Source organism: Heptranchias perlo, chromosome 6 (genome assembly GCF_035084215.1).
Source record: "Heptranchias perlo isolate sHepPer1 chromosome 6, sHepPer1.hap1, whole genome shotgun sequence".
NCBI lineage: Eukaryota > Metazoa > Chordata > Chondrichthyes > Hexanchiformes > Hexanchidae > Heptranchias > Heptranchias perlo.
In genome coordinates, this window is record NC_090330.1 from 43,422,747 (window position 1) to 43,449,840 (window position 27,094).

A 27,094-nucleotide genomic window follows, 5' to 3' on the forward strand; every position below is an offset into this window, starting at 1 on the left:
AAAAATGGCACATGAAAGAACCAATGAATCCATATAATTTTGGTTTTGGCTGGTCAAACCCAGAACAAGTTTTGCAATTAAATATTAGCTTTGGCACTCGAAGAAACATTTAATGAAATGTTGTTACTTTCCAATAGAAATGATGTAATCTCATAATGTTTTCCACTTTTTATATGAAACTTGTGCAATCATCATTGCATCATTATTGAGAAACTATCTCTCATTGGTTACTGGGAAAATATGATTAAGTTTGTATTTTTTAGATTGAAGATATTTGTGATGCTAGGAAGGATGTCAAGGCCTTAGAGAGGTTGCAGAGGAAATTTACTAGAATGGTACCAGGGATGCAGGATTTCAGTAATGTGGATAGACTGGAGATGCTGGGATTGTTCTGCTTAGAGCAGAGAAGGTTAAGGGCAGATTTAATAGAAGCGTTCAAAATCATGAATGGTTTGATAGAGTAAATAAGGAGAAACTGTTTCCAGTGGCATAAGGGTTTGTAACCAGAGGATACAGATTTAAGGTAATTGCCAAAAGAACCAGAGGTGAGATGAGGAGACATTATTTTATGCAGCGAGTTCTTATGAACTGGAATGCACTGCCTGAAAGGGTGGTAAAAGCAAATTCAATAACAACTTTCAAAAGGGAATTGGATAAATACTTGATGGTGAAAAATTTGCAGGGCGATGGGGAAAGTGCAGGGAAATGGGACTAATTGGATAACTCTTTCAAAGAATCGACACAGGCACAATGGGCCGAATGGCCTCCTTCTGTGCTCTATCATTCTATGATTCCAGTGTTATACTTGTTAGCTGGATATTAGCTTACATTCATTCTCTATATATGAGGTTGACTCAGTTGAAGGTCATTCACAGATTCTACCCCACATAGTATAGCTAAATCAGGTTATCTATCTGAGGGTAGGTGTTGGCAATGTGACTCAGAAGAGGATACACCTTTTTACATATTCTGGCATTGCTGTATAATCTCCTCCTTCTGGGAGGTGGTAATTGGAAACTAAGCCATTGATGATGATCCTTAAATATGAGATCACTAGGAAATGTGTTTTATAGGCATTTTAGGGAAAATTCATGTATTTTGCACTTCCAGCAGGGAACCATGCTTGATGGAAGTGTTAGTTGGGGATAGAGCTAAGACACTGTAGCTCCAATGCTCCTTGATCTGCAGTCCTTTCAAATTCAGCTCCTCACTGGGAGTGTGAGACTGGTGAATTTACCCTTATATGCCATAAATTGGTTGGACTTGTGCAAAAATTGGCGAAGCATCCTTTATGTTGGGCGGTATGATGATATGTATATGATTGAATAGAGCCATCTAATGGTCAGAAATGGGATGCATATAAAAACCACCGTATGATCTGCGACATTTTGGAATAAAGCTTGAGACAAGCTGCAGACAGCCTCTGGAGTATTGTTAAAATAATACTACAAACCATTATAGGCAGTTGGCTAGAAAAACATTAATCACAGGGATGCGTAAGTCTTACGGCTATACTTGCAGCTCATAGAAATGCTGCAAGAAAGGTTCAAAGAATTCAGTCGCAATTAATAAACTTGGATTAGTTGGATTTAGGCAAGACCAAATCAAATCTCCAAACTGAAGCCAGTATGCCTAAATTCACACACATAATACGGGGAATATTCAGAATTAAACTGATGTCTACGTGCAACAAAGTCTTGATGTTTTGATAATCTGAGGGCCATTGAAACTGAAAACACGGTAAACTGGAATCCTGCTTTGCTCATTGGCAAATGTTTATATTCAAACCGGCAATTAAAGCATTGAGACTGTACTTCACCTGACAATAATGGATTTCAAAGCCTAAAATTTCAATGTATCTATAACATATTAAAAACCTTACCAATGAGAACACACTTCCTGCAAGTGTTGCATTTACTTTCTCTAAGACTTTTCTAGTCACACTCTGTTGATAACACCCGTATTGTTATACTAGACTATTTCCTTTGACTCAGCATGAGCAACACCACAGGAGATCAGCTGGTAATATATTAAAAGTCTTGCGTGTAGCACACACTTATTTTCTGTAACATTTTCTATGTCACACATGGTTGATAACATCCTTACTGTCTCCTCCAATTCATTATAAACAATGCAACGGGCAATCTGCTAATCATTATAAAAGAAATTTCAGATTAACATGCATGGGGGAAAAAACTTTATTTCTCAAATTTAGAGGCATAACTGTGTATGAGATAAAATCTCCCCAAACCCAACAGCCATTAATACATAAGTTAATTATCACTGTAAAAGATTATCCACAGTCATCTCCATTACCCACTGCCAATTAAATCATTTATATCACATGGGAGTTCCCCTCATTATGTCCTTCTCCCCAAATCCTGTGTACAACAATATTTCAACTATGTCATCCACCGTTCCCCCTTTTGTAAAGAATTCTTTCATTCAAATATCCTGATTATTTTTAATGCCTACTTTTCAGAAGAATATTTAGAAAGGGGCTGGGATTTTGTTATTCAATTCATAATTGATTACAGCTGCAGTCAGTTCCAAATTTTATAGCTGAATAGTTGTTCAGTGACATTTTGGGCAACAACAAGATTCCCATGATACATCACTTCCACGATTCCGATCCTGTAAGGTTAGTCTTGTACAACACATGTATAGTCAAAATACTATTGTTTAAGTATATATCTAGCACCTGGTCAAAATTAAACAAAATGATACTGTATATGCCTTTGAAATTAGTAAACAGTGGAAAAACCTGGGAGGAAGATAATTACGTTTTGATTACTGCATCGTTAATCAATAATGGTTCCTGATTATTTTAGTGTGATAATATATAATCATTGCATTTTAATTATCATTTGCATTTTGTTTAAAAACTCCCACCATGTAGTGCTCTCAAATTTACAATGAAGGAGGATTTTTAGTTCCATTTTAATAAAAGCACATGACGACTAAATAAATGCCTCAACATTCTTACTATAGTGACTCCAATTAATCCAATACATTTCATTCACATAATACAAAAAAGTAAACTCACGTAAAACCAAGTCAAACATAGCAATGAGGAAATGAGATTGAAATGGAAAACTACAGAAAAAAATGTTTGGCAGAAGCCAAGTTCAATGCCTGCTGGGAGCAAGTAGGTTTTACTAATACTAAACAGATACTTCCAGTGAGCACAGTACAGCTGGAATGTCCTTGGAGAAACTCGATTTTTTTGTTTGCCACCATTTGTCATCTCCCGTTCCCAGGGATCAACAATTTTCAGCATACAGATCAATATTCTCTTAGCTCAGACCTAATCTAAAGAGAGTTTCCCTGTGTTTCACCTTGGCTTACACCTAAAGACAGACTTGCCCTTTTCTACAATAATTTTGCTGGTGTGTGACAGCAATTTTTCATCCTTTGGTCAAAATTGGTGACAAAAGAGGGAATTATGGTTGCTGACATATCAAATGATAGATTTGACACATGGCATGCTGAGCTGGGAGTATTCACGTGCCAAAGTAGAAAGACAGATAAGCAGCCTAATAGCTCTCCTGACATTGTTGTTTTTTTTTAAACAAAACAACCTACACTGAGTAGTTTTTCTGTAACTTTCTCAGGAAAGCAGGGGAAATTGTGGCATTTTGGGCCAAAGTGAATGTTTCCCTCAGCTCTGAATGACCAATTTAATTCTCCTTCTGTCAGCATGGCACGGTAATCAATGAAGCCGGTTAGGAAATATTAACAAATAAAGCCGTTAAGAGGGAAACAGATGGGACTTAGAAATGAAACGGGCAATTTCTGAACAGCATCCAAAACTATGGCTTCAAATACTGAAATAAAACCGAGATCATATTTTAAAACAGATATGTTAATATGATCAACAAGTGTTCGATCCTTCCCATTAAGTAACCGTGGTGCAATGGCATAAAGGATCTTTTTATCACCATGTTTAAAGTAAATTAATTCTTACAAAAGCCAGTGTCAGGTTGGAGATACAAGGCTTGTTAGTTTCTTTCACACTGGTATTGGGGCAGAAATAGTGGCCTGTGTACCACAGGGCATAGCTCCAGGCCTAGGTTCAAGTTACATCTTTACACACAAAAGCTTCTTTCAGAATCTAAACTAACAAAACAAGGAAGATTTTTTTTAAAATTCCTGCATGGCTTCCTTCATAGCATGTGTTCACATTTAAAATCCTGACCTCTGGTGTAGTGGCTTTCCATTAAAAGCTTATTTTAAAAATGTACAGTTCTTATGAATGTTCTAAAGCAGTTTTAAATTGCATCATTTTATATAATCTGGAGTAAAGATTACAAATATCAATTGCAGAATGACACTGACAGTTTTTCTACTACTTTAATTTGAAATTTTATAACATTTATTTCACAGGTACATGTTTTAAAATTCTGAGAATGCAGGCTAATTTTGAATGACAGTGATTGTTAAAGGAGCCACAGCTGCAAAACAAAATTTTGTGACTGATGAATTTATCTCTGAACAAACTGAATGCAAATCCTATTTTCCACTGGGGTATGATACCCAAGTAATGACTACAAGCTTTGCATTTGATAACATTATGGTTTCAATTGATAATTTTAACATTATCAGGAAATGTATAAATTAAATTATTTACCACAACCTCTTTTAAATACTGTAAAGGGAGAATTTCAATTTAACAATTATGATTAATTGAGATGTAAATGATATTGGTAATTACTTGCAGTCAAACTGATTAACTGTTCTGATAGTGTGCCCCTTTAAGCATGAGCACCCCAAGCTTGCCTCCCTGTGTCCTTTGGACTGAATAGATATTTCACACCTACTTCCCATATAAGCACTCAGCATAGCCATGGGGGAGGGGGGAGCATTAGGCCATTAAAGCCTCCTCCAGATTGTATGTCAGCATTTGTCACATTATTCCCCCAGAATGTTTGATACTACTTGCTGATTTATTAAGTTAGTGGCTGTCTATTTGTAAAGGCAATAATAGAATCAGTACATTTTTTAAAACTCCCTGACAGACAATTTTATTTCAGAGTTGGGGGTGGGGAAATGACCCTGAGGTTAGACCTTCATATAGCTTTAATAACTAGCACGGGGTGGAAGTAATTGTTGGTATTAACCCTTAGTTTGCTGGCAGGTTCAAAGAACTAACAATCTAGCCAGTTTCTTAAATTTAAGCTTATGCAAAATGTGGTGAAAAAACACCAATATGATTGTAATAAAACTATAAATGTCAAGAGCTGTAATATTAATCCTATACTTTGAAAATAAACACCAAATAAACAAAGTGAAATAAAAATTAAAAGATTCTGACTTCTCTTTTCTCCATGCTATCTTATTATTATTTTAACCTGAACAAAACTTTTTTTCTATCCAATCTGATCCATTTATTCCAATCCTTTCTAGTATTTAAAATAACTTTTCAGCACCATATGTATCTGTTTTCTCCTGGGTCTCACCATCCATTTTGGAGTTGGAGAAACCAGAGGTTACTAGTGACAATATTTGCGGACAAATGCTTAAAATATGAAATTCCTCTGTCCGCTATTTTAACACAGGCATTAGTTAGTTTGTTTTATGTTTGCTAATGCCTCAGCTAAATTGGCAAACAAAGGAATATCATATAAAAATGTTAAGAATACATCCACTACTATCCACCAATAATTCTGGACTATTGTCTTTACAACTGGCTTTCAGGCTCATAAGATTCACCTTGCCATCTCATAAACGTGACTAATTGATATATAAACTTTATCATAACAGACGTGACTCTGCTGAATCATTAAACACATTGGCAGCCCCTTGGTACCCAACAGTGCTCAAAAGAGCAACCTAAGGGTTAAGACTGGGGGATAAATATTAGAGGTGCTGGTTCCCTATGTCTGATGATAAGAGTGCTATATTCCCATTAATATCCTTGTACTGGCTTCCAGGGCTTTGCTCCAAAGTAGTTCTGCTTCGATTCCAGTAGTTTGTATTATAACTAATGAGATTGTCAACATGCTGTTAACTTTTGCACAATTGTGGGTCATCTTGTGTTATGGGTATGGCAACTGGGTTGAGACTATACTGAATTCAGGCTCAGGTCCCGGAATCAAAAGGACAATATGTAACTTATTCCTACACCCAGTCCCTTGGCATTCTGCAGCTGAATGCTGGCCAATTCAGGAGCAAAACTGGGTGCCTTGAAACCTGACCTCCAATGGTTTTGGAGTCGTTTCCTCCAAAAGTGCACTAGATCTGAGGGCCTGCCTTTGTAACCCAACCTGACTGATGTTCAAACACAACTTTTTGCCAAAGAGTTTTCATGCCACCATTTCTGTTCCTGGCTGCTGAATGAATTATCTCATAATGACTCAGTTCAATCCAGGGACGAGGGGAAAGTGGGTAAAAAAAGGGGAAGAGTCAGGAAGATCTGTTCCACATTGCAAATCATCTCTCATGTTAACCCATTCTGAATGGCATCAATAGTAACCACGGAGAAATCTGGAGCCCAGATCACCTCAATTTCTGAGCTAATGGAGGTTAGCAAGAATGTGGGATTGACCAATCAATCCTGAAGATGTCAACTGCTTTGAAAAATCATGTAACTTGAAAGATTAAAATTAAATTAAATTGAGAAAAAAATGAGTCTCAGTCTCTTCGACTGCGCAGAATTCTTACATTTTTTGATTAATATTTTGTATTCAAATAAAGTGGTTTAACAATGATCAGAAAAATTAAACAAAAATGTTAATGAATCATCAGTCAGATCTTATTAAAACTTCAAATACTTCCACTTAAAAAGACCTCAAATATACCAGTGAATCTTGTTACGGCTTAGTACTAAGCATCATAATTGATTATTCATGACTGTGGGAGTTTTAAACATGTGTGACTACACGAAGAGAAATTGTTCGTACACATTCAAATGTATTTAAAATTCAGTACGAATATTGTTCCATCCTAGCTGTTACTGCAAGAAAATATAATTTAATTTTTCATATTCAACCCAGTCATCCAAGCACCTTATTCGTTTCAGCATGATCTGCTGAGGCAATATTCCTAGCAGACCATTCATGATCAATCGCTCCCACAATAACATGCGAGAAAAGGTTAATTCACTGTGTCGGGAATCACAATCATGAGCCTGCCTCCTATCATCGTTTGGTGCAAAAACCTCGACAAGCAGTACCATGATGTCACCCTTTTAACATGCTTTATCAATTCTTCACTATAATTCAATGTAGGTATGGCACAGGAGGAGGCCATTCAGCCCGTCATGCCTGTGCTGGCTCTTTGAAGGAGCTGTCCAATTTAGTCCCACACCCCAGCTTTTTCCCCATAACACTGCAAATTAGTCCTCTTCAAGTACATGTCCAATTGCCTTTTGAAAGTTCCCATGGAATCTGCTTCCACCACTCTTTCAGGTAGTGCATTCCAGATCTTAACAATCCTCAGCGTAAAAAAATTTCTCATTATTTCCCCTCTAGCCCTTTTGCCAATTATTTTAAATCTGTGACCTCAGTTCCACATGAGCCAGTAATAATAAGGTGGTGCTCCCTATTTGTTTTTATAATTTAAAATGAATATTTTAGTATTTCTGAATATACTACCCTTATTAAGCAAATACAATTTTTTTTTTCCAAATATATATCTAAGACTAACTGCTCTCTATTCTAAATATATTGTTTATTAACCAAAAAGTTAATAAATTAACATCCAAATATTAGTCAAATAATACATTTGCATTTTCAGAACTATGTTTATTAACCAAAACTAATGTTGATATAATGTTGCACAAATTTAGACTTAAATAGTTTCAAACTGTCAGTTCTTTCAGTGCAGTGCGTTAACACAATGCCTGCAGAATTATTCCAATTCATATTATTTAACAATATTAAATGTCACCTTCCCATACTCACACATTGTAGCTTAAAATATTTGGTATGAAGGAATAATGAAGCTAAGATATGCAGTGGCATATACTGTGCATTCCTTCCCAGTCTGCATAAAAATTGAGCTGTATCTGTAACGGAGCAGGTCAGGTGAAGAGCAGGTGAAGGAGAATGCTGGAAGTTGGGACATAGAAACCTGCTATTGCACAACTTTCAGCAGAAATATTTGCCTTAAAATATAAAAAGTAGTGATGCCCCCTATAGGTGGTTCTTAACTAAGACTAGTTAAACACTTCACACTTAATACAGTCACAATGTTCAAAAGATTAAAACAAGCTGAGTGGTGTTATATTAATCTGCATTACTGCAGGGACCAACCTCTCCCCCACACAAAGATACTGGTTCATAGGTATCATATCAGATGGATTTTTCTTTTGTTATGTGACAATATTTTTCACCAATGACTAGTCTAAAACATTTACTTTTATTGTAGATACAAATCCTTTGCCGAGTCTTCAAATCTCTCCAGTTTTCAGCAGTTAGAGAAGATCTCAAATTTAAAGATTGCAAAATGTTTAAGGACTTCAGTGAGCACATATTATAAACTATATAAATCAGCAGATGAAGATTAAGCTGCACAAAAATCTAGAATAGAATCATAGAAATTTATGGCACAGAAGGAGGCCATTCGACCAATCGTGTCTGTGCCGACCGAGAAAGAGCTATCCAGCCTAACCCCACTTTCCAGCTCTTGGTCCATAGCCTTGTAGGTTATGGCACTTCAAGTGCACATCCAAGTACTTTTTAAATGCAAGAGGGTTTCTGCCTCTACCACCCTTTCAGGCAGTGAGTTCCAGATCCAGACCCAGACCACTGTCTGGTGAAAAGAATTCTCCTCAACTCCCCTCTAATCCTTCTACCAATTGCTTTAAATCTATATCCCCTGGTTAGTGACCTCTCTGCTAAGGGAAATAGACCCCTCATAATTTTATACACCTCAATTAAATCTCCCCTCAGCCTCCTCTGTTCCAAAGAAACCAACCCCAGCCTATCCAATCTTTCCTCATAGCTAAAATTCTCCAGTCCTGGTAACAGCCTCGTAAATCTCCTCTGTACCCTCTCTAGTGCAATTACATCCTTCCTGTAATGTGGTGACCAGAACTATACGCAGTACTCTAGCTGCGGTCTAACTAGTGTTTTATACAGTTCCAGCATAACCTCCCTGCTGTTATATTCTATGCCTCGGTTAATAAAGGAAAATATCCCATATGCCTTTTTAACCATCTTATCCACCTGTCCTGCTACCTTCAGGGATGTGGACATGCACTCCAAGGTCCCTTTGTTCCTCTACACTTCACAGTATCCTATCATTCATTAAGTATTCCCTTGCCTTGTTTGCCATCCCCAAATGCATTACCTCACACCTCTCCGGATTGAATTCCATTTGCCACTTTTCTGCCCATCTGATCAGGTGATATCTTCCTGCAGTCTACAGCTTTCCTCTTCACTATCAACCACATGACCAATTTTTGTATCATCTGCAAACTTCTTAATCTTGCCCCCTACATTTAAGTCAAAATCATTGATATATACCACAAAAAACAAGGGACCTAGTACTGAGCCCTGCGGAACCCCACTGGAAACAGCCTTCCAGTCACAAAAACACCCGTTAACCATAACCCTTTGCTTCTTGCCATTGAAACAATTTTGGATCCACTTGCCACTTTCCCTTGGATCCCACGGGCTTTTACTTTTCTGACCATTCTGCCATGTGGGACCTTATCAAAGCCTTGTTAAAATCCATGTAGACGACATCAAATGCGCTACCCTCATCGACCCTCCTTGTTACCTCCTTAATAAATTCAATCAAGTTAGTCAGACATGACCTTCCTTTAACAAATCCATGCTGACTGTCCTTGATTAATCCATGCCTTTCTAAATGACGATTAACACGTCCCTCAGAATTTTTTCCAATAATTTGCTCACCACCGAAGTTAGGTTGACTAGCACGTGGCACTGGGAGCAATCTGAAGATTACTACCTTTGAGGTGCTGCTCAATAATCTCTTTCCTAGCTCCCTAAAATCTGCCTGCAGGACCCTCATTCTTCTTTCTACCTATGTCATTGGTACCAATATGGACCACGACCTCTGGCTGTTCACTCTCTCCACTCGCCATGTTCTGCAGCCTCTTAGTGACATCCTTGACCCTGGCACAAGGGAGGCAACATACCATCCTGGAATCACGTCTGCAGCCGCAGAAATGCCTGTCTGTTTCCATAACTATTGAATCCCCCTTCACTATTGCTTTCCTGACCTTCCTCCTCCCCTCCTGTACAGGTGAGTCACCCATGGTGCCATGGACTTGGCTCTCGTTGTACTCCCAAGAGGAACTATCGCCCTTACCAGTATAATACCAGTTAGAGAGCGAGATGCACTCAGGGGACTCCTGCACTACCTGCCTAGTCCTCCTTGTCTGTCCGGCAGTCACCCATTCCCTCTCTGCCTGCACACTCTTAAGCTGCGGGGCAATCACCTCCTGAAACGTGCTATCCACGTAGCTCTCAGCCTCGCGGATGCAAATAATATCAGCAAATAAATATTTTAAGTTGTACAAGGCACCAGCAAACACTTATAACATGTACAAAACAGCAAACACAGGTTATAAACTGTACCAGACTTCGGCAAACATCGATCATAAGATGCATGAGTACATGAGTTAAAAACTACATTGAGGCTTCAGCAAACACGATTCATAAAATTAATGGGAATATCATATTTACTGAAAGTAATGTTTACTTTGTTTATTTTTAAGAACATTTATTATTAAATTTAAATAACCTGAAAAATTTTTCCCTCACCACAATGATTAAAGAAAAATAAAATGTTTACGATAGTGCCTGGACTATTAATTGAGCGGTGTCACCACATTAATATCACAGAGTGTAAAACTAAAATAAAGTAAAAGTAAAGGGGAATATTTTATGATTAATAAATCAGTAAACACTTTCTCTTACAGTTGTTTTCGCTTGCTTAGTAAGGATAGAGACAACCAGAAAAGTGTCAAAGATTGTATGAAAGTTAAGCTTGTGTTTATTTGCCATACATAATACAGTTTTAAATATCATTCTACAAGATGCATAATTCACAAATTTAAACATTTATTTGAATTTGTCCTGTGTATGTACATCCACTTTAGCTGCATGTTTGCATGTATAGCCATCCCCCTTGCATGTATGCCAATCCCGTTGTCTCTGTGTGTTTGTGTGCATGTGCATGTTATTTGGGAACTTATGAGTGGCTTGTGCTTCAAGGGTTAACGAAAAATGAAATGAATAAAGTGGTGATGCAGTGCTTACCAACTCCCACTGTGCAGGCCACATAGGGTCATTGAACTGCAGTGCATTTCCTTTTTTACTTTTCGACTCCAATACTTTGAATATTGCTGTAAGGATAACATCATTCTTCTCTCGTTCTGGAAAGCACACAGAAAGATCAGTCATTCCTCTTATTTTGTAATTCACATGTTGCAAAAAATTATTTTTCCCAATTAATATTTAAGCATTTTAAGGAAATTACACATCAATTTTGTTGACATTAAAATGCCCCAGAAAAGATTTAAAAATTATAACCCTCCCACCACATACAAGATATTCAACAATTTGGAGTGTTTATTCTTCTTTAGCAATATAAGCCAGAAATTACACAGTGTCCTGTTATTGTACAAATGTTTAACCTGTTGGTATCAATTCCCCTCTGTCAGCTGTTTTAATGGGGGAGTTAACCCTTTTATTTTAAAAGTTTAATGCTTCTAAATCAGATGGGAGAATTTGATACAAACACATGAAATGTTCATATGATAATGTCACACAAAGTAATTTCCATAGCAAAGCCTCTAACTGTGAAGGTGTTCACATAAATGAGGGTTTTGTGACAAAAGAGGAACACCTTTCATTAAAAATATCCTAAATCTCTAAGTTTTTTCTGAAAACATTAAGCACTTAGAATAAAACTGAGCAGGTCTGAGACCTAAAACTGCCAGTCCACTGGGGCACAGGAAAAGAATGGTGTTTTTATTTTGTTTCTCTTCCAATTTTCTTTCATTCTCTCCTGAAGTCACAGACTCACGCTGGGGTACACTTCCATTGGTATGGGAAGCCTTCCATGGCCTTATTCAAGTGTGAGTGTCAGCGGGCAATGTAACTATGGAGGTCGGGCGAGGCGTCAGAGCCAAGCCCACTTTTGTCCTCACTGACATCTACACATGTGCTTTCCAGCAGGGTTCCAAATAGTAACTGGGAATGGAAACCCTGAATAACTTTCACCCTCTCTGGCCTAACCACACTGATGTCAATTGTAATGCCCCAGTTCAGATCAGACAACTCAACATAAACTGTGGAACAAATCTAAGGCCTTCCTAATGCTATGGCACACCAGGTAGTATATTTAGCTGCTGAGCCAGCAAGGGGACTTACCAAATCTTTTCTGATCTACATAAGTAAATCACAGTTTTTTTTTAAAGTTATGGCTTTAGTACAGAATTGTTTTGAATACTATTTAATAAAAATCGATATAGTAGAACATACCCATTCTTTTGTCCTAACTGACTGCATTACCCAGTTAGGAGTTGGAAGGGAAACAGTTTGTGAAGCATTAATAAAAATTCAATAAACAGCTGTACGGTGTGATATATGCATTACATTAGAGTGAGAAGGAATAATCTCAGAGATGAAAGGACTGTGATCAAAGTTTAACACAAATGTCATTAACAGTCATCAAATTAAGAATCAGAAACAGATTGGTCAGAACATGTAGGGTTTGAAATCGAAAAGAAGTCTCACACACTTTTCTTCAGCAATTGTTGATCAAAGAGCTCTTGTCAAGACACAAATAAATGACTAAAAAAAGGTTTCTTTTCATGAAAAAGCAGCTTGCATGTTGTAGCTGGAAACCTGAATTTTTTGCGGGTTTTGAAAAGGCAAAATGTAGAAACCTATCAGGTAACGATCAAAGGACTTTCAGTGTGAGGAGGGAGGGGACGTATTGTTGATACGTGTCCATCAGCCATGTATACCATCAATTATTTCTGCTGTACAATAATAAATAACTAATGTGGTTTTGACATCCAGTATTTCAAATAGGGAACACAGAAAAATAAACACAGAAATACTTTCCTCAGTTCCATTCCAATAAGAAAAATGTTCCCAATTGCACACAAATCGTGAACCAGCCAAATAAAATATCACCATTCCACCAGGAAATGGCAACACAAACAGAAAGTGCTATGAATCTGCAGTTGATGAATATAAAGAGATCTCCGTTTACTCTCCTGTGCCCAAAACTCTAATAGAGGCTTTTTGTAGCTTAGTGTATTCCCAAGGCTAGTTTCTTACTGTATGTAGAAGAAAAACCCATATGAATTATGGTTACAGAGAGAAAATGTTTTAAACATGCATTTTGATATTATACATAAAATAGATTTTATCACTGTGCTGAAATGCAATGCTCTCAAAGGATGCCACTATGACCCATAAAGAAATAACGGTTAAAAGAATTAAAACAAAAAAAACAATAGAATTCAAAACAGATAAATTGTTCTTTTCAGCTGCAAACTAAGGCCTGTTTTCAAAGATATTGGAGTCGATTTTAGCACCCGTGATCGGGTGCGTTCCGGGCGGGGGGGGGGGGGGGGGCTCCGAAAATCGGGGATTCCCGGGGCGGGTCAGGAGCCCAGCTCCAACCCGCCCACTTCCGGGTTTCCCACTGACGCGCTGACATGCGCGCGCAGTCCCCGCATGTGGGACTCCCGCAGGCAATTAAAGCCGGCGGGGTGCCACTTCAGGTATTTATTTTGGTATTTCAGGTCGTTTACAGACCTGATTAATGAGATATTTCAGGAGGGGTGGGGTTTTACATACAACTGGGACTGTTTCCCGTACTGGGGGAAACACTCCCAGTTCAAATGGACGTGTTGCAGCTATCAGCCTGTGGCAGCTGCAAAGGTCCATTTGACAGGTGGGGGGGGGGGGGTGGGGAAGACCCTCACTCATTGCAGGAGGCCACTCTGTCACTTTGGACAAAGTTTGGCCTCCACCACCCTCCTCCTAACAATTAAATTCACAAACTTGCACACTTACCCCGGTGTCCAGACACATGTACCTACCATGCGGACCCCCTCAGATGTACATCTTCCGGATGGGGGCCGCCGTAGCTGTAGTCATGACCTCCTCGGAGGGCGAACAGCATCACCAGCCTCGCCGGCCACGCCGTCTACCTCTGACATGTGGAGCTCCACAACACAGTGCTGTAACACATCCACCTGCACAGCAGGAGGGAGGGCAACCGCAGAGAGAGATGCGTCGCAGAGGGCACTACCCTTGCCACAGCTTCCTGGACCTCTCTGAGCAGCAGTGCACACGGAGGCTCTGAGTCACTCGACATATAGTCGTGGACATCTGCAGTCTCCTTCATGCTGAGCTGCTCCCGGCTGGCCTGAGCACCATCTTCTTATCTGTCGCTGTCAAAGTCACCACTGCCCTCAACAACTTCTACTCCGCATCCTTCCAGGTTGCCACCGGGGACATTGCCGATGTCTCTCAGTCGTCTGCACAAAAGAGGCCTGCAAATACACCTACACCCACTCTGCAGTGACACAATGGGTGGCATCAGTTGTGGGTCTTCGTTGTGATCCTTAGGAAAGGGCATTATTGCACAAACCAGACAAGATTCACCAATATAATATGTAATGTGAGTTGGTCAGAAATTAAATCTAAGTAAAAACCATGACAAACCCTCAAACACCCTTGTGCCTCCCCTTCATGCTCACGACACGTTTGCCTTACGCTGCCTACTGCACATATGTGATGCATGCTCTGTGGCTGCAGCACAGGTAGTGGCAGGTTGAGTGAGGCTGACTGTGAAAGAGATGCATGAGAGGGTGAGTATGAGATAGACCCATGAGATTGTATGAGGATTGGGTTGAGTGGTAGTGGCGGGATGAGTACTGGCGAGGTGGGTTAAGTGCAGGTAAGATGAGGATGAGCTTTGAGTGGGTGTGAGGGGTGATGTGACAGAGTAGTGTTGGCAGTGCAGAAGGAGATGTGGGGTGGGGGCGGTGATGTGGCAGATGGAGTGTAGGGGAATGAGTAAGTGTACTCACTTTGGCTGACCTACTTAGGTCATTGGAGTGCCTCCTGCACAGTATGCAGGTGGGCGATATGTTGGTGGTGCAGGTGACCTCCTCTGCCACCTCGTGCCAAGCCTTCTTGGTGGCAGAGGCAGGCCGCTTCCACCCGCCCGCCGGGTGGAAGATCTCTGTCCTCCCCCTCCTCCTCACCCCATCCAATGATACCTGGAGTGAGGCATCATTAAACCTGGGAGCAGCCTTTCTCCTGGGCTGCTCCATGCTGTAATTATTCCTATTTCTTGCAGCATCAGTTGGTGGAGGACTGCCCCTTTAAATAGAGCTCCTCCAGCTGACAGACCTTACTGCGCATGCGCAGCTTAGCAGCGGGGAACCCGGAACAAGAGGTAAGTGGATCCAATTAGACTGCGATTGCGTTCGGGGCAGACGGATTTCACCGGGCGCAATTGCCCCCCCCGCCGCGAACCCGCCGCCCTGGTAATATCGGGCCCATTGTGATTGCACACTGGTAATTGCAAAGCTTACTTTTATTTCAGTTATATAAGCATTTTTCTGTAGTGCATCATTTTTTAAAAAGTCCAAGTTACACAGCAAGTCTGCCACAATTTCTGGAGATGTTCCTGTGAAATTTTGAAAGTGTAAACTGCTGAAAATTGTCAGTTTGTTACAAAATCAGGTTTTAGCTTTAAACTTGGGAGAAAAAGGTTCTATATTTTGTTTTTGCAGAACTAGAAAAAAAATCAGGTATCCGACAACATGGCAAGCTTCACTTTCCTGGAATTTTTTCAAGTCGTTTATTTGTGCCTTGAACAGATTCATTTTTTTCCTTTAAATTTACCGTAAGCTTATATGCATTTATAGGCCTGTGTATACATTTCACATGTGTAGATATTTCCCTTAGCTTTTTGTATTTGAAAAGCAAGAGGTTGTTTTCATCGCTGTAAGTTTTTTGTAATATTTCTTGTTAAGTCAGGTTTACAATGCAAGAATTTCTCTTTGTATAATGCTTTTGATAAAAAATAATTATGAGAATGTCATGGGTAAAAGCACTTTAAATATTTTATGATTTAAAACATTATTGCAGTGTTTTTTCAAGTGAATCATCAATAGGAAATAATATAATGAAAGTCATAAACTCCTCTATAACAGGCTTGACAATAATGGGTTTCTGCAAATCACATATAAAATGTACTGTATCCATATTCATTTGCTGTGCTTGAATTAATTAAATCAATCATTGATTCATTGTCTTGTAAAGCAATTTTGTAAAAACATTTAGTGTAAAATCAGTGAATGAAAATTACATCAAGTTACATCGAAACTACAGCACAGAAACAGGCCATTCGGCCCAACTGGTCTATGCCGGCGTTTATGCTCCACGCAAGCCTCCTCCTTCCCTATTTCATCTAACCCTATCAGCATACCATTCTATTACTTGCTCCTCATGTGCTTATCTAGCTTCCCCTTAAATGCATTTGTGCTGTTTTCTTCAACTACACCTTATGGTAGCACGTTCCACATTCTTACCACTCTTTGGGTAAAGAAGTTTCTCCTGAATTCCCTATTGGATTTATTAGTGACTATCTTATATTTATGACTTCCAATTTTGGACTCCCCCACAAGTGGAAAATTTTCTCCACGTCTACCCTTTCATTATCTTAAGGACCTCTATCAGGTTACCTCCTCAGCCTTTTCTTTTCTCAGGAGTCCCCGTCTGTTCAGCCTTTCCTGGTAACTATATCCTCACAGTTCTGGCATAATCCTTGTGAAACTTCTTTGCACCCTCTCCAATGCCTCTATATCCTTTCTATAAAGGAGATCAGAATTGTGTACAGTACTCCAAGTCTCGTATAACCAAGGTTCTTTACAATTTTTACATAACTTGTCAGCTTTTCAATTCTAACCCTCTAGAAATGAACCCCTGTGCTTGATTTGCCTGTTTTATGGCCTGATTAACCTGTGTTGCTGCTTTAAATGATTTGTGTATCTGTACCCCTAGATCCCTTTGTTCCTCTTTCCCATTTAGACTCTTATTATTCAAGCAATATGTGGTCTCCTTATTCTCCCTACCAAAATGCGCCATCTCACACTATCTATATTGAAATTCATTTGCCAATTATACGCCTATTCTGCAAGTTTATTAATGTCCTCTTGCATTTTGATGCTCTTCCTTTGTATTAACTATACCCCCCCAATTTGGTGTCGTCCATAAATTTTGAAATTGTACTTCCGATTCCAAAATCCAAATCGTTAATGTAAATTGTGAACAACAGTGGTCCCAGCACTGATCCCTGTGGAACACCACTTCCCACCTTTTGCCAGTATGAGTAGCTACCCTTAACCCCTACTCTTTGTTTTCTGTTTTGTAGTCAGCTTGCTATCCATTCTGCTATCAGTCTCCTGACTCCACATGCTCTGACCTTAGTCATGAGTCTACAGTGTGGTACCTTATCAAAGGCCTTTTGAACATCCAAATATATTACATCTACAACATTACCTTGTCTACTCTTTCTATTATTTCTTCAAAGAATTCAATAAGGTTGGTCAAGCATGACTTTCCCTTCTGAAATCCGTGCTGACTATTCTTTATTATATTTTCATTCTCTAGATGTTTTTCTATTACATCTTTGAGTAAAGATTCCATTATCTTTCTTACCACCAACATTAAGCTAATGGGTCTATAGTTTCCTGGACTTGTTCTATGTCCGTTTTTAAATATAGGAATCACGTTAGCTGTCCACCAGTCCTCTGGCACTATTCCCTTTTCTAATGAATTTTTATATATATGTAATAGTGCCTCTGCTAACTCTTCCCTAACTTCTTTTAATATTCGTGGATGAAATCCATCCGGACCAGGGGTTTTATCCTCTCTAAGTTTGATTAGTTTATCAATTATCTCCCCGCTTTCTACCTTAAATGTCTTTATATCTTTTTGGATCTCTTTTCCTAATATCATGCCCACCTTGTTAGTCTCCCTGGTATGACCAACATTAAGTTTTATTCTCACTAGGTTTGCGAGATCAAATGTGCTTTGGACTTCATTAAGACCTTTCGTTCTGAGTTTGCCTCCTATCATCCTCAAGATGTGTGTCTCCAAACTTATTCCTGTCTTATGCCATTTCTTCATTCTCTTTTATTTTCATGATATCTTTCTTTCTCCTTGTAATTTTTCTTAGATTAACTCAAATTACTCATCATCTTAAAAACTTTGACCTTATCCATGGTTACCAGTGCAACTGTCAGCATGATCATTCAAAGAATCATCGAATGATACAGCACAGACTAGTCACAGACTAGTAATGGAAGTCTTTGAGCATGCATGGAACTCTAGTTACCATTTTACTGCCTTCAGAAGACAAGGAAGATAATTGAGACAAAAAAAATCATGATGTGAAATTACTGTTTATAAAATCTTAAAGTAAATTTCTTCTTGATATACATTAATGACCTGGACTTGGGTATAGAGGGTATGATTTCAAAGTTTACAGATGACACAAAACTCGGAAATGTAATGAACAACGTGAATGATAGTAACAGACTTCGGGAGTACATAGACAGACTGGTGAAATGGGCAGACACATGGCAAATGAAATTTAATGCAGAGAAGTGTGAAGTGATACATTTTGGTAGGAAGAATGAGGAGAGGCAATATAAACTAAATGGTACAATTTTAGAGGGAGTACAGGAACAAAGATACCTAGGGGTGTATGTACACACATCTTTGAAAGTGGCAGGACAAGTTGAGAAGGCTGTTAAAAAAGTATATGGGATTCTGGGCTTTATGAATAGAGACACAGAGTACAAAAACAAGGAAGTTATGTTAAACCTTTATAAAACACTGGTTAGGCCACAGCTGGAATATTTTGTTCAATTCTGGGCATCACACTTTAGGAAAGATGTCAAGACCTTAGGGAGGGTGCAGAAGAGATTTACTAGAATGGTACCAGGGATGAGGGGCTTGAGGTAGAACATAAGAACATAAGAAATAGGAGCAGGAGTAGGCCATATGGCCCCTCCGCCATTCAATAAGATCATGGCTGATCTTCGACCTCAATTCCACTTTCCTGCCCAATCCCCATAATCCCTTGATTATCTTCGAGTCCAAAAATCTATTGATCTCAGTCTTGTATATACTCAACGATTGAGCATCCACAGCCCTCTGGGGTAGAGAATTCCAAAGATTCACAACCCTTTGAGTGAAGAAATTTCTCCTCATCTCAGTCCTAAATGGCCGACCCTTTATCCTGAGACTATGCCCCCTATTCAAGACTCTCCAGCCAGGAGAAACAGCCTCTCAGCATCTACCCTGTCAAGCCCTCTCAGATTCTTATATGTTTCAATGAGGTCACCTCTCATTCTTCTAAACTCCAGACGGTATAGGCCTATTCTACTCAATCTTTCCTCTTGGGACGACCGTCTCATCCCAGGAATCAATCTAGTGAACCTTTGTTCCACCGTCTCTACGGCAAGTATATCCTTCCATAGGTAAGGAGATCAAAACTGTGCACAGTACTCCAGGTGTGGTCTCAACAAAGCCCTGTACAATTGCAGCAAGACTTCCTTACTCTTGTACTCCAACCCACTTGAAACAAAGGCCAACATACCATTTGCTTTCCTAATTGCTTGCTGTACCTACATGTTAAGTTTCTGTGATTCATGTACAGGGACACCCAAATCCCTCTGAACACCAACATTTAACAGTTTCTCACCATTAAAAAAATATTCTGTTTTTCTATTCTTCCTATCAAAATGAATAACTTCACATTTCCCCACATTATACTCCATCTGCCATCTTGTTGTCCACTCACTTATTCGGTCTATATCCCGTTGCAGACTCTTTGGGATAATTTTAGCACCTGCTATCGGGTGCGTTCCTGGCGGGGGGGCTCCGAAAATCGGGGAATCCCGGAGCAGGACCGGAGCCCGGCTCCAACCCGCCCAATTCCGGGTTCCCCACTGACGCGCCGGCGTGCGCGCGCAGCCCCCGCTGGGGGGAATCCCGCAGGCAATTAAAGCCAGTGGGATGCCACTTGAATGTATTTATGTTGCTCGTTCAGGTCGTTTACAGACCTGATTGAGCTGTTTTATTAGGAGGGGTGGGATTTTACACTGAACTGAGACTGTTTCCCATGCTGGGGGAAACACTCCCAGTTCAAACGGAGGTGTTGCAGCCAGCAGCCTGTGGCAGCTGCAAAGGTGCATTCGACAGGTGGCCACTCCGTCACATTGGACAAAGTTTGTCCTCCACCACCCTCCTCCGAACAATCACATTCAATGACCTGGAACCGCAACCCCGGTGTGAGGACACACTTACCTACCTTGCGGACCACCTCAGATGTACATCTTCCGGATGGGGGCCGCCGTAGCTGCAGTCATGACCTCCTCGGAGGGCGAACAGCATCACCAGCCTCACCAGCCTCACCGTCCACCTCTGACACGTGGAGCTCCACAACACAGTGCTGTGACACATCCACCTGTACAGCAGGAGGGAGGGCAACCGCAGAGAGAGATGCGTCACAGAGGGCACTACCCTCGCCACAGGGTCCACAGACCGAGGCTCAGCTTCCTGGACCTCTCTGAGCAGCAGTGCACACGGAGGCTCAGAGTCACTCGACATGTAGTCATGGACATCTGCAGCCTCCTTCATGCCGAGCTGCTCCCGGCTGGCCCGAGCACCATCTTCTTACCTGTCGCTGTCAAAGTCACCACTGCCCTCAACAATTTCTCCTCCGCATCCTTCCAGGGTGTCATCGGGGACATCGCCGACGTCTCTCAGCCGTTTGCACAAAAGAGCCCTGCAAATACACCTACACCCACTCTGCAGTGACACAATGGGTGGCATCAGGTGTGGGTCTTCATAGTGATCCTCAGGAAAGGGCATTATTGCACAAACCAGACAAGATTCGCAAAGACGTGACAGTAGTGGTGCCAATATAATATGTGATGTGAGTTGGTCAGAAATTCAATATAAGTAAAAACCATGACAAACCCTCAAACACCCTTGTGCATCCCCTTCATGCTCATGACACGTTTGCCTTACACTGCCTACTGCACATATGTGATGCATGCTCTGTGGCTGCAGCACAGGTAGTGGCAGGTTGAGTGAGGCTGACTGTGAAAGAGATGCACAAGAGGGTGAGTATGAGATAGAGCCATGAGATTGTATGAGGATTGGGTTGAGTGGTAGTGATGGGATGAGTACTGGCAAGGTGAGTAAGTGCAGGTAAGATGAGGATGAGGTTTGAGTGTGTGTGAGGGGTGATGTGACAGAGTAGTGTTGGCAGTGCAGAAGGAGATGTGGGGTGGGGGCGGTGATGTGGCAGATGGAGTGTAGGGGAATGAGTAAGTGTACTCACTTTGGCTGACCTACTGAGGTCATTGGAGCGCCTCCTGCACTGTATACAGGTGGGCGATATGTTGGTGGTGCAGGTGACCTCCTCTGCCACCTCGAGCCAGGCCTTCCTGGTGGCAGAGGCAGGCCGCTTCCTCCCGCTCGCCGGGTGGAAGATCTCTGTCCTCCCCCTCCTCCTCACTCCATCTAATGATACCTGGAGTAAGGCATCATTAAACTGGGAGCAGCCTTCTCCCTGGGCTGCTCCATGATGTAATTTTTTCTATTTGTTGCGGCATGTGTCAGTGGAGGACTGCCCCTTTAAATAGGGCTCCTCCAGCTGACAGATCTTACTGCGCATGCGCAGTCCGCCCGATGCGCAGATCAGCAGTGGGGAACCCGGAAGACCAGGTAAGTGGATCCAATTGGGCTACGATCGCGCAGGGGGCTGACTAATTTCACCGATAGCCCCCCAGCCGCGAACCCGCAGCCCTGCTAACATCGAGCCCTTTGTGTCCTCCTCACAGCTTACTTTCCCTAGCTTTGTATCGTCAGCAAACTTGGATACATTTCACTTGGTCCCTTCATCCAAGTCATTAATATGGATTGTAAATAGCTGAGGCCCAAGCACCGATCCCTGCGGACCCCACTAGTTACAACCTGCCAACCTGAAAATGACCCGTTTCTTCCTACTCTCTGTTTTCTGTCCGTTAACCAATCCTCTAACCATGCTAATATATTATCCCAACCCCATGAGCCCTTATGTTGCGTAACAACTTTTTGTGTGGCACCTTATCAAATGCCTTTTGAAAGTCCAAATATACTACATCCACTGGTTCCCCCTTATCTACCCTGCTAGTTACATCATCAAAAAACTCTAATAGATTTGTCAAATTTGATTTCCCTTTCATAAAACCGTGTTGACTCTGCCTAACCATATTAGGATTTTCAAACTGCCCATTTATCATGTCCTTAATAATAGATTCCACCATTTTCCCAACGACTGATATCAGACTAACTGGCCTGTGGTTCCATGTTTTGACTCTCCCTCCTTTCTTGAATAGCAGTGTTACATTTGCTATCTTCCAATCCACTGGGACCGTTCTAGAATCTAGAGAATTTTGGAAGATCACAACCAATGCATCCACAATTTCTGCTGCCACCTCTTTTAGAACCTTAGGATGTAGGCCATCAGTTCCAGGGAATTTGTCGGCTTTTAATCCCATTAATTTCTCCAGTACTTTTTCTTTACTAATAGTAATTATTTAAGTTCCTTAAATTACGTAGAGAGACTGGAGAAGCTGGGGTTGTTCTCCTTAGATCAGAGAACATTAAGGGGAGATTGGATAGAGGTGTTCAAAATCATGAAGGATTTAGATAGAGTAAATAAGGATAAACTGTCTCCAGTGGCAGAATCTGTGAGGACACAAATTTAAGATGATAGGTAAAAGAGCCAGTGAGCTGTAATGATCTGGAATGCACTGCCTGAAAGGGTTGTGGAAGCAGATTCAATAGTAACTTTCAAAAGGGAACTGGATAAATACTTGAAGGGAAAATATTTACAGGGCTATGGGGAAAGAGCTGGGTAATGGGACTAATTGGATAGCTCTTTCGAAGAGCCAGCACAGGCAGGATGGGCCGAATGGCTTCCTCCTGTGCTGTACCTACAATGAATTACAATGAAGAATTGATAAAGCACGTTAAGAGGATGACATCACGATACTGCTTGTCGAGGGTTCTGCACCATACAATGGTAGTAGGCAGGCTCATGATTGTGATTCCCGACACAGCGAATTAATCTTTTCCCACATGTCATTGTGGGAGAGATTGAGCAAAGCCCAGGCTCTTCACCACAGGGAGGAAGAAAATGTGGAAGGGGAATCACCTGAAGCTGTGTTTGTACATCTCCCTGTGGCTAGTTTCTGATTCTCCTTGGCTGGAAGCTGGGAGCTATTTATCCAATCACCCTCTCAGCAAGTATTAGTGTGTAGCACAGGGAGGTCTAAGAAATAAGAAAGGGAAGAAAGAAGAAAAAAATGCATTTATATAGCAACTTTCACATCTGAAAGTGCTTCACAGCCAATGAATTACTTTTCAAATGCAGTCACTGTTGTACTGTAGGCAAACATGGCAATCAATTTGTGCACAGCAAGGTCCCACAAACAGCAAATGAGATAAATGACTAGTCAATCTGTTTTGATGGTGTGGTTGAGGAATAAATGTTGGCCTTGAATGATACCATAGCATCTTTCACATCCACCTGAACTGGCAGATGGGGCCTTGGTTTAACATCTCATTCAGAAGAAACTTCCCTCACCACTGCACGGAACTGGACTGGAGTCCATAGCGGGGCTTGAAGGTTGTGATTCAGAGGTGTGGGTGCTACCTTGAGCCAAACTGACAACTGAGAAATAACTTTGAAGTAAACAAGAAAACTTGTAAAATAATTTATGCTAAAATGTTTGTAAATACTCACCGTTACATTTCAAGTGTTAACTAAACAACCCACAAGCAACAAACACTGCCATATCAGCAATTTCTTAGAATAATTACTTCATGCAAAAAAGCAACCTAATTTATGTTTTATGCTATTTCATATTGAAAAAAAATCACAAAATGCAATCAAAACAAGTGCAATGTTAGGTTTATTTCCTCTTTGTTTTCTTTATTAATAATGTATATTGATGGAGAAATTATGGAATTAATGAGCCCTCGTTTTCTACAAACTGGAGTGTACCTTTACTTGCCTAATATCTGGGTAATTTGTAGCAAGCCCAGGAGACAACCAAAAATCCCTTATATGCCATCTTACTGTTTATGTCACCTGCTCTCACATGATCTTCCTTGATTTTGGTAGGCGGTAGAATAAATATCCAAGTAGACCACTGCTTAAGCTATAAACTGCCAAATAGATTTATTAAACATAAAATGGATAAGTGAACACTGTTGAAGTTATTGGCTTAGCTATGCTTCCATGAAAGATAGAAAATAACACTCGTGTCTGCTGCACTAAACTTCAATGTGAACTGGACCTGGTACAAGGTTCCCAAAAAGTTTTGTGCCAGTTTGCTGCTGACTACTCATGGAGTCTCTCTGAATTATCCCTCTCCTTCTGACAACTTCAGAGGGGCCGCACAATTGGAACAAGATAAGGTGAGATATACTTTCAAAATTTGACCTGGAGGGAGGAAATTTAAATATGTATCTCTTAAATTCAAATAGAGCTACCAATTAAACATATATTCAAATACAAACATCCTGTGGGTTTTGTTTGGCATGAATGGTTTGGCCCCTCCTTTGGATACTTGCCATTGATATAATATCTGTTCTGGGGCAAATATGTATCGAAACAAGCTGAGTCATTTTTCTAACTTCTTATGTACCACAACAGAAAGAAAGAAGTCAATACAGAAGCAAATAATCAGGTTTCATTTTTGCCTCAATTAACAATATACTTAACTTTCATTAACAACGACAACTTGCATTATATAGCATCTATAATGGAGAAAAAAAAACCCAAGGCACTTCACAGAAGTGTAAAGAAAAATTGAATGTCGAGATAAGGAGAAGATATTACGAGGGGTGACCTAAAGCTTGGTTGAAGAGTTGAGTTTTAAGGGGGGGGTCTTAAAGGTGGCATAATCCTACTGCCTGCCCAAGTCATAATCATCAACCTGCCCCCGACCCCGCCACAAAATATGAACCTCTTCAGGAAAGCAGTTAATAAAAATCAGTTTAAATTTGCCAATTTTGGCCTATCTAAAATTTGGAATTTTTTGAATTTGAAACAGGAAGGATCCTTGTTTCTATCACAAGAGGGATGGCTGTTGTCAGAGCATAGTGTGCTCATGTTGTAAAAGAATACATTCTCTGACTCACCATGACTAATGCTGTGGGAGATTCACTACTATAACGGTTGTTCTCTCATGACATTGCACAGAGTCAAGACCGAGTCCAGTATTCAGGTTAAGTAGGTTATAAAGCAGTGGGATAACTAGACACAGGTGGAAGAGAGGAGTTACAGGAGGGAGAGAGGAGAAAGGAGAGAAAGGGAGAGCAGGAGAGCGGGATGGTGGAAGGGGATGGGGATAAGGAGGGGGAAAGGAGGGGTCAGGGCAGGAGGAAGGGTGAAGGAGAGGGAGCAACAGAAGACAATGAGGGAGTGCATGGCACTGAACCAGTGCCCACTTCTTCAATTTGTGCTCAGTGGAGGCTTAGTGTTTTTCACCTATCAAAGTACACAGTGGGCAGCCTATTATTCTTGTGTGATAAATCTCAGTTAAAGGGTAATTGTGAATCGGGTGTCATGCTAATCCATTTACCCCTTGCATGAGGTTAAAAGTTTTGTTTCATCGGAGATATGGATCTGTCTATGAAAACTGCCTTGTTGCTGTCAGCGTGGAGAAGGAGTATTGGAGAAAGCCCAAATTATAACATATATAAAAAAGTGTAAGTCATTACACAGAAATGAGAGCATTACCTTTGAAATGAAAATAAGCTGGAAGGCTTGTAAAACATTCAACTACTCAATACCCCACAGGTACATTCGCTCTGAGATATATGCAGTACCAGTGGCTGTGATGGGTGGGAGGAATTAACTTGCTCCACAACCAAATTGTAAAATCGCAACTACTGACACTTTTCTACCCTCTGTTCTGAATGTGGAATGAACATTTCCAGGGTAAATATAATACGCTCAAAACCATTTACTATAAGAAACTATCCATGTAAATTGCAAGGAAATGCCCAATCTGGGGTAAGAGTTCCTCTAGTTGCTATGTTAGTGACATGGTAAATACATTTGTGAAGATTTCCTCTCTGCAGTATTTCGAGCAAATTTGTTAACAGGTTCGAAAAGCATTTACAATTTTGCTACAAATAGCAATTAGAGCAAATCTTCTTCCTCTGTTGTCTACACTTTTCTGTGTCTCTACCAGAAAGAGAATTACTTAATATTCCACAACATTTTCTCAACCAAGTATACAGATGTAGGGTGTCATTTTAGCACCTGCTAACGGGTGCGTTCCTGGCGGGGGGGCTCCGAAAATCGGAGAATCCCGGAGCGTGACCGGAGCCCGCCCCGAACCCGCGCACTTCCAGGTTCCCCGCTGACAAGCTGGCGTGCGTGCGCAGCCCCCGCTGGTGGGAATCCCGCAGGCAATTAAAGCCAGTGGGATGCCACTTGAAAGTATTTATTTCGGTATTTCAGGTCATTAACTGACCTGATTAAGGGATTATGTGAGGAGGGGTGGGATTTTAGAGCAAACTGGGACTGTTTCCCACACTGGGGGAAACACTCCCAGGTCAAATGGACGTGTTGCAGCTGTCAGCCTGTGGCAGCTGCAAAGGTCCATTTGACAGGTGGCGGGGGGAGACCCTCACTCATTGCAGGAGGCCACTCTGTCACTTGGGACAAAGTTTGGCCTCCACCACCCTCCTCCTGACAGTCAAAGTCACCAACCTGCACACTTACCCCGGGGTCCGGAGACATGTGCCTACCTTGCGGACCCCCTCAGATGTACATCTTGCGGATGGGGGCCGCCGTCACTGCAGTCATAACCTTCTCGGAGGGCGAACAGCATCACCAGCCTCACCAGCCTCGCCATCCACGCCGTCCACCTCTGACACGTGGAGCTCCACAACAGTGCTGTGACACATCCACCTGTACAGCAGGAGGGAGGGCTACTGCAGAGAGAGATGCGTCGCAGAGGGCACTACCCTCGCCACAGGGTCCACAGACCGAG

The 27,094-nt window shown here is 41.0% G+C and overlaps 1 protein-coding gene across 1 annotated transcript in view; it reads right to left on the bottom strand.

The window, feature by feature from the left end:
- The window catches only part of LOC137322945 (PC3-like endoprotease variant B), a 544,890-nt gene that overhangs the window by 301,191 nt on the left and 216,605 nt on the right, over window positions 1–27,094 (bottom strand). The window contains exon 5 of the mRNA XM_067986203.1: window positions 11,235–11,350. Coding sequence (XP_067842304.1) covers window positions 11,235–11,350 — 116 coding nt within the window. The remainder of the gene's footprint in view (window positions 1–11,234; window positions 11,351–27,094) is intronic.